The sequence below is a fragment of the Artibeus jamaicensis genome, unplaced genomic scaffold (genome assembly GCF_021234435.1).
Source record: "Artibeus jamaicensis isolate MK-2021 breed Jamaican fruit bat unplaced genomic scaffold, CSHL_Jam_final contig_484, whole genome shotgun sequence".
Taxonomy (NCBI): Eukaryota; Metazoa; Chordata; class Mammalia; order Chiroptera; family Phyllostomidae; genus Artibeus; species Artibeus jamaicensis.
This window is the reverse complement of record NW_026521859.1, coordinates 4969388-4986323: the sequence shown is the minus strand read 5'-3', so window position 1 is coordinate 4986323 and position 16936 is coordinate 4969388. Positions and strand designations below refer to the sequence as shown.

At 37.9% G+C, this 16936-nt stretch overlaps 1 protein-coding gene across 1 annotated transcript in view; it reads left to right on the top strand.

The window, feature by feature from the left end:
* Positions 1-16936, top strand: part of TFAP2D (transcription factor AP-2 delta) — a 53619-nt gene that overhangs the window by 11012 nt on the left and 25671 nt on the right. The window contains exons 4-5 of the mRNA XM_037151242.2: positions 4086-4251; positions 4430-4548. Coding sequence (XP_037007137.1) covers positions 4086-4251; positions 4430-4548 — 285 coding nt within the window. The remainder of the gene's footprint in view (positions 1-4085; positions 4252-4429; positions 4549-16936) is intronic.

Sequence of the window (16936 nt, the reverse complement as noted above, 5' to 3'; positions counted from 1 at the left end):
TTGTCATGTCCTAGACAAGTGACCTTGAGTAGATAGTCCCTGATTTCTTATGCTGTTACTATAGCTACCCATCTAAGTTTGCAGGATCACTGGAAATAGAAAGCTCTATCTCCAGGTTTCAATTTTAAAAATAATGACCTTTGTGGAAGTATTGCTTCTGTGCACTATAAATGTAAAAGGGATGTACTCCAGAGAAGTTCTGTGTGAGGACCAGACTGTGGCACCAGAGACACCCCTAACTGGAGTGATGGACTTAGAATGAGCGTTGCTAATGTCAGTAAGAGCTGACATACAGCACAGACACCATGAGGAATTTCTCCTAGTAACACTGGCAATTAACACTGTAAATGGCTCAGCATGGTTGACTTTCATGACTTTCCTTCTTTGAAATGTCATCATTGCCTTTAGTATTCTGGATCTCCTTAAAGAATTCCCACCTCCCTAGAACCTTCTTTCTAGATGCAAAACTCTCCTTATGTTGACCTTTTACTTTTTAATTCTTTCCTAAAAAGAACAAAGAAAAAAAAACACTGGGAAGAAAAAATCAGGTTCCTCATGCTGCTGTAAACTTTACAAGTTGCCAAATCTTTAGCCAGGACAAGAGACTTCCCCAAGGCTGCAGCAATGCCAAGTATCAAAGCAACAGAAATTCCCTTTAAAGATGCTGTGACATAAAAAATGAAAGACTCTAGAGTTGATGGCTAATATGAATACAAAATAAATCCTCCAGGCAATTTGTGTGTGCGTAAAGCATACTCTTAACATGCAGCCTGTGTAACTTACCTAATAAATGCGTTGGAGCATAAGCCAGAAGCCCAATCCCCAGATGCAGGAGAGAAAGACTTGGGGCCCAGAGAGTTAGCACTTAGTTGGGTAGGACACCAGTGACTTCCCTGGGAGCAGCTGGTTTTTACCACATGGGGTTTCCCTTTGCCAGAGGGTGCTTCCTCTAACTGGGGAAAGCTTGATTTCACTCTTTTTACAAAAATTGTAATATTCTGCATCTTTCTCAATTAAGTTTTTAACCCACTGTAGATTGGTAAAGATAGTAGAGGTCTATAATTGTGTCCTTGCCCTTAGCAATCAGGAAAACATGTGCACAAGCCCTATCTCACTCAGAGTAAACTTGAAACCCACTGGGTGAGATTCCTTGTGCCCTCAGTTGTGCACTGGCCAGTGTACAAGAGAAGAGGCTTTATGTAAGAATATACATTTGCTTATGATTCATATTGAGCATGGGTGGAGGCCCAATGTCAGTTAGAGGGCTATGTTAAGTTTGATTATAGACATTATTATTTCTTTGTCTCAATACTTTTGCTTTAGATGACCTCACAGTGACCTAAATTCCAAAGTTTTCAGGTTCACGATTCTCACAATATGACACTAAAACCCAGATTCACTGATATCTGGCTTATTTTCATGTTCGTCTCAACTTTTGAGAGGTTGTGAGTTTATTTTTCAAATGCTCTAGGTACAAAATGTATAAACATGTATAAACAAAAGTATAATCATGTTTTTGAGCACAGGAATCTTGGAAAACTATTATTATTATTGTACTCCCCCCCTTATTCAAGATTTTCCTTTCAGTTACCCAAGGTCTACTGCAGTCTAAAAATATTAAATGCGAAATTCCAGAAACAAACAGTTCATAAATTTTAAATTACATGGCATTCTGAGCAGTGTGATGAAATCTTGTGCTATCCCACTCAGTCCTGCCCTGGAAGTGAATCACCCCATTGTCCAGTGTACCCAGGCTCTGTAGGCTATTTGCCCATGAGTCACTTAGTAGTCATCTGGGTTGTCAGATCAACTGTTACTGCATTACAGCGCTTATATTCAAGTAACGCTCATTTTACTTACTAACAGCCCCAAAGCCCAAGAATAGTGATGCAGGAGATTCAGATATGCCGAGGAGAAGTAGTAAGTGTGTGCATATATAGGAAAAAGCATAGTATATATAAGGTTTGGTGTATAAGGTTTCAGGCTTTCACTAAGGGTCTTAGAACATATCCCTCGTACATAAGGCAGACATATTGTATTATTATTTGTTTTAAAATCATCTCTGAGAATGCCAGGTGGGGATAGACAGGCACATGTGTATTTTTGTCTCCTGAGGAAGGCATTTGTATGGTTTCCCATGGTGTTTGCCACAAGTTTAACACCCAAAAAAGGATTTCAGTTTCACAATTGAGATTATGGCCTCTCCGATTTTAACGGAGGCCAGGTTTCCAGGCACTAGCATTGGCAATTTAGCCAAGTGTACAGAACCCACTTTCTAGCCTGGAGTGGGCTAGCTCCTCTGATGTTCTCTATATCTTCTGTTCTGTCTTTGAGGGACATGCAAAGTGATTACAAGCCTCAGGCTGCTTAAGGGGAAAGACGTTGGTCCCGGCCCCTTCAGAGGCAATTCGGATGACTGACAACCAGCCAGAAGGAATTCCAGAAAGTAGAGGGATGGATGGAAACACTTTAAGAGTAGATCAGGGTCAGCCTGGGGTCCACCCAGGTCCAGGACCCCTTTGCCTTTTTATAATATCCTCCCCAGTTCTTTAGCCTCTGTGCCCAGAATCTGAATACCATAGATACTACCAACATAACATTTCATCTGAGTTGCTTAGCAAAGGAGGGCAGGAGTTATGTGTGATGTCAGTGAGTCCTAAACCAGTGCTTCTCAAACTTTAATGCACACATGAACCACCGGAGGGGCTTTAACATGAGGATTCTGACTCAGGATGTCTGGGGTTGGACCTGAAATTCTGCATTTCTAACAAGCTCCTAGGAGATTCCAGCTGAGAATTGCCCTTTAAGTAAAAAGATTTTGGACAACACTCCCTTGACCATTTTTCCTCTTCCACCTACTTTTTCTTTTCTTCTTCCTCATAGAACTTTGCCTTTTCCTGGAGCTGGGTCTTAAGATGGCCCAAAACTGAAGAAGACAAATGTATGCTCAGAAAAGCAAACTTTGAATTTGACCTTGCCATTGAATCTCAGAAGGTCTTCCCTCAGACTTCTCAGTGGCTTGGGATGGGGGGTGGGGGGGGTGCTGAGAGCAGCCTTGGATCCCAGGGCCACACAGCCACTATGTTAGCAACGTGGACGTGGGCTCATGGATTTTGCAGTAAAGGAGGACTGAGCAGCAGGGTACGCCCATCTTGGGTCCTCAAGTCCGCTTCAGCCGCCTAAGGTTAGGGAATCTACTCTGTCCTTCCTGGAGGGCAGCAAAGCTCAGAGCACGTTCCGGGCCTTGGAGACAGACATTTCTGCTCCAGGAGGAAAACTGCTTTGGTGATTTTGCTGTTATCAATTATCTTTGCTTTGTTCCCTAATTGTAGTAATTGGCCACTAACATTTAATAGGTCACTGTTATTATATTCTCAGTCACATGTTGTGTTTGACTCTGTCTGCTGATCAGGGGGCTGACATATGGCAGAGGGATTTGACCTATCATCTACCCGCATGGGTTGGAAGTTTCTGGCAGTGGGCAAATGATTATCACCGGTGCCTGGTGACTGAGGAACTCTGAGGCCTGTAGTTGGTAGAAGTACACAGGAAAGGTGGCAGTGGCCCTCAAACATTTTGGAAGAGCTTTAAAATTATTTATTTATTTATTTATTTATTTATTTATTTATTTATTTATTAAATCGTGGATAAAAAAAATCCATGTGTGTGTGCATGTGTGCACACACAGGTATACACACAGCCATGGAAAAATAATACCCACTCTTTGCTTTGGTTAACTGGGGGGAGTTTGGGGCTTTTAATTAATCAAAATGTTTTTTGGGTGTGGATGATACCAAAATTAACACTGATGGGTTAGCCAACAGTCCACGAGTTGCTAATTTCACCAAACAATTAAAAAAATCTATCATAAACATTTCCTGTATGATATGCGAAGGACAAAATGTTGAGTGTTATTTGAAATGGCCTCTTCAGAGTGGTTTTTGAGACGATTCAGTTGATGTAGGTATAAGGAGAGTTGCGCCACGCACCTCCCAATCCTCAGGAGTGCCTTGATATTCACTGTCTTTCATGCAGTTCTCTTCTCTTACTGTGATTAAATATGTAATGTACTTTTTCCTCCAAAGGTGGTACCTGTGTGGTCAACCCCACAGACTTGTTTTGCTCTGTTCCGGGCCGTTTGTCCCTCCTCAGTTCTACTTCCAAATACAAAGTGACCATTGCTGAGGTGAAGAGGCGCCTCTCACCACCCGAATGCCTCAATGCTTCACTCTTGGGAGGCATTTTGAGGAGGTAAGATGAAGTTCGTTTCTGGCTCTGTGGGTCTCCCAGCTGTGCTGATACCAGCGTCCCCAGCCCTCAGCCCTTACATCTTTTGTCAGACGTTGAATTCCCCAAGTGGTCAAGACTTCTCACCTTTTACCTCAGAGTGTCAACCATCAAAACCTGGTTTTTATCTGTTTTGGGACAGAGCAAAGTCCAAGAATGGGGGCCGCTGCCTGAGAGAGAAGCTGGACCGACTTGGCCTAAACTTGCCAGCAGGAAGACGGAAAGCAGCCAATGTTACCCTCCTCACTTCCTTAGTTGAAGGTATGTCTTTTCAGCTCTGCAAAGTCACCGTGGAGGGGTAGCAATTCTTTGAAACTCAGGATTTGTAGAATATGCTGTTTAATTTGTGTTTATACTAGCAATAGTCAACTTTTTTTCATCTCATGGCACGCATAAACGAATTACTAAAATTCTGCAGCATAGCCCTGACAGGTGTATCTCAGTTGATTGTCCCAAAAAGCAAAGGGTCACTTGTTCCATTCCTGGTCAGGGCATATGCCTGGGTTGCAGGTTCTGTCCCCGGTCAGGGCATGTGTGAGAGGCAACTAACTAACTAATCGATGTTCTCTCTCACATCAGTGTTTCTCTCCCTCTGTCCTTCCCTTCCCCTCTCTCTAAAAATAAGTAAATAAAATCTCTAAAAAATTCTGTGGCATATCAAATATATATATCTGATCTGACAAAAATATGTATAATTTTTCTTCATTCCCACCAGATGGCTATTGTTGTATTGGCTGTCATCATTTTCTTATTTGACAATTTAAGGGGAAAATGGTCAATAGCCGGTGAATAAATAGACACTGGTAAATCGTCAGGTATTACATGTTTTAAAATTGTCTAAAAAATTCTCGTTGCACACCAATTGAAAATCACTGGTCAATACTATTAAGCAAGATAGTTGATATTTACAGTTGAAATTTCCAATTAACCTTAAGAATTATTAATTATACTTAATATTACATAAAGCTCAGATAATTCATATTATTTAATTTACCAATCTTGGCAATAATAGGGAAGAACACAACAACAGAACTTTAGGTACTTTAACAAGTATATGCTAAATATCAGCAACAAAAATCAGCTGTACCATTATCATTTTTATTGTTGTTTATTTCAGAGTTCAGATGAATTTGACTTAACTTGCTATAATTCAGTACAACATGATCTACAGGATAGATACTGTAATAACCCTTTATAAAGAGTTCACAGTAGTCTACACATGATACAGGGCCTGAAAACTCATTGTTTTAACTGAGTAGACCTCTAAAGTGCTGTGAAGTCCCATGGCTTTTTGGGTGGACAACCTGAGTCACAGAAAGGCTCACGTTAACTGGGGGGGGCGGGGGGGAGAGGAGGAGGGGAGGAGGGGTAGGGGTGGTGGTGGGAATCTATTTCCAGAAAATTTTTTTTCCATTTACCTTTTCCCCTTTGTTTCTTCTGTGAGGACTAAACTTTACATGTTCTTGCTCAATCTTCTTTTAAGAATAAGTATTATTGAAGATTCATTTTTAAGTTTGTGAGGGAGCTTTGGAATGTCAAAGGCAAATTCTTCCATAACTCAGAATACTATTGTTTTAAATATGAACAAAGCAGCTTTCCGCCGAGACTCACTTAAACGCACCTGTGACACTCCTCTTGCACTGGTTACTCACTTGTCTATAAGGCACGATAGGAGGTGAAAAGTAAGTGAAACACATAGACAAACGTCTCGTCTCATTTTTCCTGATTATCAATATATAGGACTTACTGTACAACTTTGTGAAGTAGTGTACTCTCCACACTTGTCTTGGAAAGATGCTTTGGTGATTTTGCTATTAACAGTCATCCTTGCTTTGTTCCCTACTTGTAATGATAACAACCACAGTGTTAATTTTATTAGCCACAAACATGTAATAAGTATTACTATTACCATCTTCTGCGGCTGCGCTGTGGTTGCTGTGTGTGCTGACACTGAGAGCTGCCGTATAGCAGAGGGAGTGGACCAGTTACCCATCCACAGTGGGTGGGGAGAGGCTGGGGGTGGGGGAGGGCAAAGTAGAAAAAAATGACTAATAATCAATTCTAAAAGGAGATAGATTTCTGCTCAATTTAAGTGAAACATGATTAAAATTATAGCTATTTAACAATAGAACAAAACACTTGTTCAGGATATAACAAGAAACCTCAGTGTTATTTAAGAGTCATATGGTTGGTGGAACTTGGTTGGTTCTTACACTTAAGCCCACAGTAGAATCAATTGAGAGGTTTATTTAGAATGTCTGGGTCCCATCTCTTAACTAACTGAAACCATTCTCTGGTGGTATGGCCCAGGCATTTAAGACACCCCCAGTGATTCTTATATATAATGAGGTTTAAGGGTCATTAATCTAAGTGGTTTTTGAGACCTTTCTACTTCATAGGATGGATTGACCAAGAATTCTTAGGAAATTTGCAACCAATGTGAAAAGTAAAGGCCTTAAGATTTTTCTCCATCATGTCTGTAAATGTATTGGCCAGTACAAACTGGAAAATCATAAAAGGATATATTCACAATTCTTCTTATTGATTGCTATAGTAGCCAAAAGCACTGGAGTATCCTGTGTGGGAGCCAGCGATCGATGCTAACAGGGAGGATGCAGGTTAAATATGTGAAATTCTAGAATGATCTCGTGCCCTTGCCATCTACTCTCCCAGCTGCCTCCCCGTCACAAGGTGCCTCACTGGTGTTCTGTGCATTTGGCCTCTGTTTACAGAGGAGTCACAGGAGCCTTTGCTGATGGAACTCAAGATTTCATTCTTTCCAAATACAATTTAATATAATCAGATGCTTTTGACATCCCCAAAATACTCATGACATAGAGAAATATATCTTTTAGGGTTGAATTTCTAGAACTGAGAAAAAGAAATTTAGGGGAAAAGAGATCTTTTCCATCCCTCAGCTACCCACATATTATATTACGATCCTCAAACACATGCTGTCTTGCACACATGCACACACACACATTTTGTTTCATGATTTTGCTATGCTTTCTGATACTTTATTCTATTCTATATTTTTGCATTCTTTTTAAATGCTGATTGTATACCCAGTAAGTTTATTTTGAGACTCTTTTTTGAATCATGGATCATGATCCACAGTTTAAAAAAACTACAAGTTTTCTTAGAACATGAGGAAAACTTAATATATGAAGAACAGGGACATTCCACCTAAATCAAAATAAGCTTCATTGTAACCCCAGATGAAGAGAAGAGCAGCTTCGCTGTTTAGGACTCTTCTATTTATTTATATTCCCACAGTTTAGGCAGGTTAGTGGTGACAAGATGCCAGGTGCTGCATTAGTCTCAGAGTCCTCAGAGTCCTGTAGGGGGTGCCAGATGTAAACAGAAGAATGATGACCCAACTCTCATTTATCAACCTGTTGGGGTATTGAAACAGTCAGTGTTTCTCTTCAGCACTTTCGTTACCCTGATTCTTTCTGTGCTAACATGGGTCTGATTCAGTTATTTCAGGTTTGTTTTGCTTGTACAGTTTTGGGTGGTAAATTAAAGCTTCACCATGTCTATCAGTTGGTGTGAATATAAGACTTTGAATTAAAGGGGTATTGGGTAATATTTTTCCTCCTCAATCAAAATTTCTCTTTTTCTCAATTTTTTCTCTTTTTCACTCCTTTCCTCTCTCTCTAAAATCTATAAACATGTTCTTAGGTGAGGATTTAAAAAAAAATGGGAGCATCAAGGATAAGAACCCAGATCTGGTTGGCAGCATCACCATGTACATTCTACTCCAATTTGCATTTTTGGCATGGCTTGTGCCAAAGTTGCACAGCTGAACTGCTCTGCATTTTAAAAAGGTATAACCGTGGGTTAGAAAGAAATTTGTGACCCCATTTTTCACTGTGGATTGGCTCTTCCTGCTAACTAGGAATCCTGGGCGAGTTTCTTGAGCTTACTTACATCCTCTAGTACACGTTTTTATTTAAAATCCCAGTGAACTCTTTGCCACTACTTAACCACCCAGTGTTAGGATGACATTTCATCTTGGTTCATCCTACTTCTTTAGAATAATGAGCAATAGTGTCTCTTGTACTTTTGATAGGATGTCCATTTAGTTATTCAGGCAGTCAGTTACAAGATTACCCAGCAATCCCTTTTCTTTCCAGACTACCAAACCAAACAAAGGTAGAAGAAAGGAATGCTATCACTTAGTGCTACTTTCCCTTTTTCTTTAATATGGAGCCTATGTAATTGTATTTACAGGAAACAAGGGAAAAGAACTTGGCAATGAATTCTTTCCTATAGGAGAGGTAAGAGCATGTGGAGGTATATTAGGCCTGCTTGATATGTGATTAACCCATGGTTTTTTACTTTAGGGAGATGTATTGTTTGCCGCATGAGGTTTGTAGAATTCAAATACCAACATCCTTTTGCCAAGTGTTTATGGTAAAACATGCACAGGGCATGCTCAGCATTAGTTGCTTTTCTCATGGCATTGAGGAGAAAGCTGGTATAGTCTCATTGCTTTTCCATGGTTACCACAGTGGGAGTTTGTGGACTAAGGAGCTAAGGCTAACTTTCAGTGACTCATGACAATTATGGGTCTGAAAGGACTGTCATCCCAAAATAACTCTTCCACTGGCCATTCCAGACATCACATTCCTACAGTATCCTTCCCTTAGAATTAATGTTTTCAGCTTTCTTTTAAAAATGTACATAAAAGGGTAACAAGTTGGCTCTTTGTCATAATAATTCTGGTGCTTATTTAGTCAATCACCTGGAACAGCCCAATAAAAAGGGGACCCTGGTGTTCCCTTCTGCACACAAATGCTCCAGCACTGAGTTGCCAGTGGAATTGGGCTCCATAAAGTAAATGCTAATCCAGCCTGTCTTGGTCATTCATATGAAAGTCTCAGAAAATGGCTTTTTTTTTCAGACCAATAGGTATTGTCCCATCTGTAAATATCTTATTCTAAGTCATGGAATAGTTTTTATCTGAGAGACTCTGCTTTGATAATTGGTAATTAGATAACAATTAGATATTTTATTTAATATTTCAAACCTAGTATTATTGAAATTTTTCAATAATTGGAATCAGTAAAACACAGATTTTACTTTCTAACATTACCTGCATCTGTGATTCCCTTCATTTTTAGGGGGAAAGTTTGAAGCAGAGGAAATAGGATACTACATGTTATGATTCTTTGTCTTAATGCTTGGAGTATCCTTAAGTTCCTGCTTCTATTCATGGTGACTGTGGCAAAAAGACAAATGTGTTCAGGCCCACTTGGTTCAGTTCTGTCCTTACTTGCTCTGCTCTGCTCATTACACCCTGTGGTAAATTGTAATAGTACGAGGAATGTCTCTACATTATTTTACCTGTGATTTCATTTTCCTTTTTCTATTGTTATCTTTCAAACTTTATGCCTCAACTAATATGCTTTTCAAACACTCAGTTCTGCTTCTTTCCAATATTTACATTTATCAAAATTCATAGGTATTCTAATAAAATTGTAGACTGTAATTATTATTATTGATATCTAACTCCTACTGAATGGCCACGGATGTTTTGGAATTTCTCATGTTTTAATTTACAACATATGTTTGAGTTTAGAATTAAACCTTAGAATGGGGTCAGAGTGTAATTTTGATTTTGAATTCATATAATTTTAAATAGATAATTTATACAAATGGTAAAAAAAGAAGTAAATGTTACAAAAGAACATGAAGGGAAATACCTCCTTTTCTCTTTGTTCCTCAATCATTCAGTGCCTCTCCTGGAAGAAAAAATAATGTCATTGGTTTCTCCATTTTCTTCCAAAGATATAGTGTATATGCATGGGTTTATTACTCTATATGCTTTCTGTGTGTTGAGTTTTTTCACTTATATTAGGGGTTTTTTTTCAGTGATTACAAAGTGTCCATTCTTTAAAATACTCATGGAATTCCATTGTTTGAGTGAATTATAATTTATTTAACCAGTCCCCTGCTGGATATCATATAGGTGTTTTCAATCTTCAGCTGTTAAAAATAGTGCTGTACAATTAGTAACTTCACACTTAAACATAAATAATTCTACAGATTATTCAATCACATTTATTCAGTAAATTCTTGGAGCTATGTTGCAGGGTGCAACGATATTTACATTTGTAATTTCAGAAGATTATGGGAAGATTGTTCTCCATAGTGGTTATAAATTTATAATCCCATCAGCAGTGGGGGGTAAAACGCACCCATATGATAGTACTTCCCTGTGCAGATGGGGAACTATCAACATTTTGATCTTTGTTAATTTGATTGGGGGAAAAAAGGCTACCTGCATTGTGAAGGAGGTTGGATTAATTCTTAGGAAAATTTTATGAGCTTTTCTGTATGTTCATTTACTTTGTCGTTATGGGGTAATTTTGTATATTTTCTTATTGATTTATAAGTCCTCATTATATATCGAAAGAGTTGGCTGTATGTCTGTGATATGAATTGCAAAATTTCTGTGGCCCTGGCTTTGGTTTGCCTTTTTTCTGTTCAGAGTTTTTTGTTTGTTTGCTTATTTGTTCAGGTCTATGTCCCGTAGAACTTTTTGATGTTAATATAATCACATTTCTCATATATTTTACTTCATGGCTTTTAGTATTTATTTATTTATTGTAATACTTTAAAATACCTTTTTTTATTCAAAGATTATAACAGATTTATCCCATGTTATCTTTTAATTACTTTGAGGTTCTATTTTTATGTTTAAATCTTTGATTCACTTGGACTTTGTTATGTTGTTGGATATATGTTATAGATTCAATTTTATTTAATTTTTTCCAATGTCTACCCAGTTATCTCAACCCTTTATTAATACTCCAGCTCTTCCCTACTAGTATGAAAAGCAAGCTTCCTCTTACGTGGAAAGTCCCTATAGAATTATACTTTTTCAATAGACTAATGGCTTTGTTTCCCCGACAAAGCTGTCTCCCCTTCTGCCACCATATTTCCAGTTTTGTTTCCAGAGTTTATACTGTATCAGTCACATAAGGCCAAACTTCTCATGCAAGAGCTCAAATAGAAGCCTTTGGAGTTTAATATTATCTCTATAGTGACTGCCATCCCTTTGCATAAGCCACAGAATCACTGTGTTTGGGGAAGGTGTGTAGTCAGTACCTGCATGATGTGTTCCCTCCACCTGAGAGCAGTGGTTCTAACACTGGCTTGTGATTACTGCAGGGCCCTCAGACAATGCAGATGCCCTGACTCCAGAGATTAATTGATGTGGGAGGGGACCCAGACTTTTTTAAAAATAAACTCCTATGTATGGAAGTAGCAAAGGTTGAGAAACACTGCCTTCAACTATTGTGTGTTAAGTGGCTCCACTGATAGAACAATATACTCTATTTCTCTGGGTCTGCTATATATTTTGACCTTTATAACAACTCTCTTTTGCTCCAGATTTTCACTGTGTGCTTTGGGGAGTGTGTCTCACAAGACCGTTATTGAAAGTTTTTTATTTAACAAATGTTTACTGAGTACCTATTATGAATTAGGTGCTGTGCTAAGTGCAGAGTATAGAATGGGAAGCAAAACTATCACTTTGAATAACCAGTGTTGGCATTTAAACAAAATCGCCATTAAGTACGGGAAACTACCACAAAATAAGGCACCTTTCTATATCACAGACTGTATTATATATAGTGTTGTAGAATACATTTCCTTGAGAATAATTTGGGAAACCTGTAACAGATATATTATCTTTGTCCTGCAGCTCTAGGAATTATTGTAGCTGCATATAATAAGATAATCCATTTAATGTAATATCTAGGTTTGAAAATATTCTAAATTTGCTTTCTAATAGGTACTTTTTGGAATAATCCCAAAGATAGACTTAAATGTGCTCTTGCACTGTACATGTAATTAAGGCTGAAATCATAGATATGTGACTAGAATTTAACACATGAATGCTTTTATTTAATAATATTGGGTAGAGCAAAGCCCTGGCTGGTGTAGCTCAGTGGATTGAGCACAGGCCTGCGAACCAGACAATCGAGGTTCGATTCCCAGTCAGGGCACATGCCTGGGTTGCAGGCCAGTTCCCAGAGGGGACACACAAGAGGCAACCATACATTGATATTTCTCTCCCTCTCTCCTTCCCTTCCCCTCTAAAGATAAATGAATAAAATCTTTTTAAAAAATAAAAATAATAATATTGGGTAGAGCAATACTAAGTTAAATCTAAATTGCTTTTTTAAAATCTTCATCTGAGGATATACTTATTGATTTTAGAGACAGAGGGAGGGAAGGATGGAGGGGGAGAGAGAGAGAAAGTGAGACAGAGAGAGAAATATCTACTGGTTGCCTCCCAAAGGGCCCTGACTGGGATCAAACTCAAAACCTCTTGGTGTATAGGACAGCACTCCAACCAACTGAGCAACTCAGCCAGGGCCCTAAATTGTTTTGAGTGAGAAATATGAATGCTCTGAAACTGGGGAGCAAATTGTCTTTTTATCTTCTCCCATATTCTATAATTTCACTTGTGCTGGCTTTTTGAGCAAATTAATACATATTGATCATCAAGTGCTGCTGTTACTATTGAAAAATTAAATAGCCCTTAGTGGTTTCCACTTTTTTAGATGTAGGAGGGTAACTCACTTGGCACAGAGCCTAAAGCCTTGCACTCAGAACACTCCCGTCCAAGCAGTATCACTAGCCCACAAACGTCTGCGTATCCCACTTCTAATACATTCTTGAAATGACATGAAACACAATGGTGTACTTGCCAGAGTTAGTATGTTCAGTTGTGTAAAAAAAAGAGGGGCTGGGGGACTGGTTTGTCAAGTGGCACAATGCACTGAAATAAAGGAATCGCTTAAATCTGTTCTGAAACAGAAAACAGAGAAGAATCAGGGCATCCCACCTAGTCTCACACAGAAATACGGGGTGGGAGGAGCACCCAGCTGTACTTGCGGTACGGGAATAGGAGGGAAAATGCTTGGGGCCCTTCATGGACCACACTTTTCACCACAGGTGACTGCACCTGCTCCTTGTTCACGTGGCAGGTCCACCCACCGTAGAGACAGAGTCACTCCCAAATCTCTATTTCCACAAATCAGTCCAATCACCTTCCAATGTGTTCAGATGCTTTTCTGATCCTGACATTTCAAGTTTTTAAACCTGTTGACTCTAAGATAACTCCTGTACAGGACTTAACTGTAGATTTGTCATAGTTACTGAGTACCATGTATATTCTAACACATGGGTCTGTTTCTTCATTCATTCTTGGGTCCTCACAGATAAAGCTTTTGTGGCATGTTGTACACATTTTAACTACATCTCAGAGTGTCTTCACTTGCCACTTCTTTCGATGCAGCATTGCTATACATCCAGTAACAATGTTACATCGCATGCAGGAGAAAGCAGTAAACAGAACTAAGGAAGGAAGGCTCTGACTGTCAGTGTAAATGTAAATAGCAGCTGTTCCATTCAAACTGTTTTTAAAACGACCACACGGTTAGAGCTTTGCATGCAATGGGCCAGATCCACAAGAATCAGGTTTGAGCACCAAAGTTAAGAGGCGCGCTGCTATCCTCCTGTTCTCACTGCTTCGCTTCCCACTATCTCATGAACAGTAAGGGAAATAAATATATATATACAGGGTCCAGCACAAATAATGTCCTTGTTTTATTACAAAATCTTTTAATTGCAAAATTATAAGCATGTAGTTCTGTAACATAACAATATCACACTCAAGCTCACCATATGACATTTTAGGTGAAATGTTCAAATTAAAACTATACATTATTACACCCATGTTATCACCTTACCAACCACCCTCAAGCAAGACTTACTTCTGCCGGACCCCGTCAATAATGGTCTCAGTTAAAATGTTATTTAAACATCCACTTCTGCGTGAATATTGTAAAATGTAGATACATCAATATACACAATGATCTGCTGTACAGAGATGACACTGTGAATGGCGTTATTGTGCTGGTTGCATAATATCTGGGAGTCAAGGCCACAGGAGCTTCTCCTGTGATCAGGTTCTGTGGCCACTACTTGATAGACCTTTTTACCTCAAATCTGAAGTTTTTTAAAATTACCTCCATGTGTCATTTTCCAAGCGAGAGACCATCCTATATGAGAATACAATGTCCCTTAAAAAATGTTTGTGCCTTTTTTTTTTTGCCAGATATGCATAAATCCCCCCAGTTGGCTAGAGTGATAAACTGCTGGTTAAAAACCTGCTTGTGCATTGCAGCTCTGTTCAAAACTGTGACCCTTCAATAACTAGCACCACCCAGACTAATAACTATAGACACCCTTTCCATTTAGTTACGTCACCTTTATATTTAACATTCAGGAGAAACAAAGATGTTTTCTACTACATGAATATAAAAATCCGAACTGAAGACCTGCAGCTGCACTGAAATAGAATCAGGGGGGAGGAGCATCATGATGGGATAGTTCACCAAACATTATCTGGTCCAATATGTCTACCTCATTGTAATCTTTATGTATTAAACTACACTCTGCCAAGGGCTAGAACAGGACTTCTCACATTTCAGGAATGAAAAAGTAAGTTGTTAAAGATACGGTGCATGGATTTAAAAAAAAAAGAATGGCAATATTAGTTTCTATTCATAGCATAAATAAAAATTAAACACTTGCATAAATACAAGAGTCTAACTCTTGCTTAATATTTGTACACATTACAACTTCAAATCAGGATATTAATTAATATCTGCATATAAATGTACTTTTCTGCCAAATAAACAAGGGCAAGGAGCCCACCATTTCCTATTTACCCAGTAGGTATAAATCGTACAAATAAACCAGCATTAAAGAGTTTTTAGTCTTGTTCCTTCTTCTTAATATACAGCAGGGAAAATCTCTGAGATACAGTTTTTAAGGGAAAAACTGTAAACAAATATTAAACCTATTTAAATACATAATGCTGAAGTCTTCAAGGAGATATATATGAGGTTTATAGTTTACTCTGAGATTCATCAAATATAACATGGATTCAAGGATAAGTAGAGGTAAAGAAAGATGAACAGATACATGGTAAAGCAAATTTAGTATAACACAAAGGGTGGACAAATGGGAATTCACTGTCAAAGTCTTTCAACTTTACAGTATGTTTGAACTTTTTCTATAATTAAAATGTCTGAAAAAATTTCTTATGAGTTTATTTACCTTTTATTTCTGCTAGGATTTTTATTGGTAAGAAAGGCTAGGTATCCCAAAATAATTTAAGATAAAATTAGTTTTAAGGTTATAGTTCCTCAGCTTTATATTATCCTAAATTGCCCTCCTGTTTTTTATTATTGGTAATTTTCTTTGTCCTTTTTTTATAAATGTGTTTTTCCCAACATGAGTATTAAGTAGCCTACTTTGTATATTTATTTTGTACAACTATAAACTTTTCCTCCTCTTTAGTAATATTAAACATTTCTACTTCTTCCTGGCATTAAATCATCCACTATATCATTCTATGAGTAGAAAGCAGGATCAAATCCATTACACTGATCACCAAAGAAACATCATATGATTTAGTCATCAAACCTGATCTTTAAATTTTTCATGACAAAACTTGATTTACTTTGTGGCTATAGGATCACCTCTTCTTGATTAACACCTTCTCCTCATTTGAACTTATGTGAAACATTTTATCTCTAGCACTCACTTGATACTTGTAATGTAATAGCTTTTATTATATATAATAACATATGTCAATAAACATATACCAATTATACATAATGCTTCTATCAATACACTACAAATTATAAAGTTCTACTAAAATGTTTTTATGTTTGTTGCTATTGCAGCTATCAGTATTGGTATGATCGTCACTTTCCTAGAAATGGAAAACAGGGATGATCTTTGGTGCCTCCTACTTAGCACTGTGCCTCGAACAAAGTGGAAGATACATATATGTATAGATAGATATATAGTGAAAACTTATCTTTTAAATTTTTTAATGGTTGAGTAAGATTTGGCTCGATTGACCTTTAAAAGTACTGTAGTTTTCCAAATCAAAACCCATCACCAAATCTTAACCAATAAACCAGTTTTACCCCATTTCCTAAAATTTTACTTGGGTTTAGGATTGTGAAAGGACAAAGTTATTGTACATATGAAACATCGTATATTTTATAATGTAGTTAAGAAGCATTGTACCTAGTGCTAAAGAGTACTGAAGCTTACCATAAAGCCTGATAATGCTACTACTATAATTACGCAATATACTCTGTTTAACAATGGGATGATATGAAATTGGTATAATTTACTTAGCTCACTTTCTGAAGTATTCCAACTTTTTTGAAAAATTATTTGGACCCTTTGCCAATATTTTGATAGATTTCATGGAAAAGATATCTGAATATTCCAGATATACTGAGAATAGGCTGTAGGCTGAGCAACAACAAAATGGCATTACTGTGGAGTTCTTTCCAAGCACATTAATATGTAGAATCTCAGATGTCCATCTGGTCTAATGACCAGAGCCTCGAGGGGTGTCAAAACTCCTGGATTGTGGTTCTGGCTTTTCCCCTTGATTTTTTACATACTCCTCCTGGTAAGTAGCTTCTGTTTCTCAGATTCTCCTCATCCTACCCAATTATGCCTGCAAGGTCCTTTCCCTTGGATTGTTTAAATGAATAGAAAAAAATGATTCGTCTAACTACAGCCAGGAATG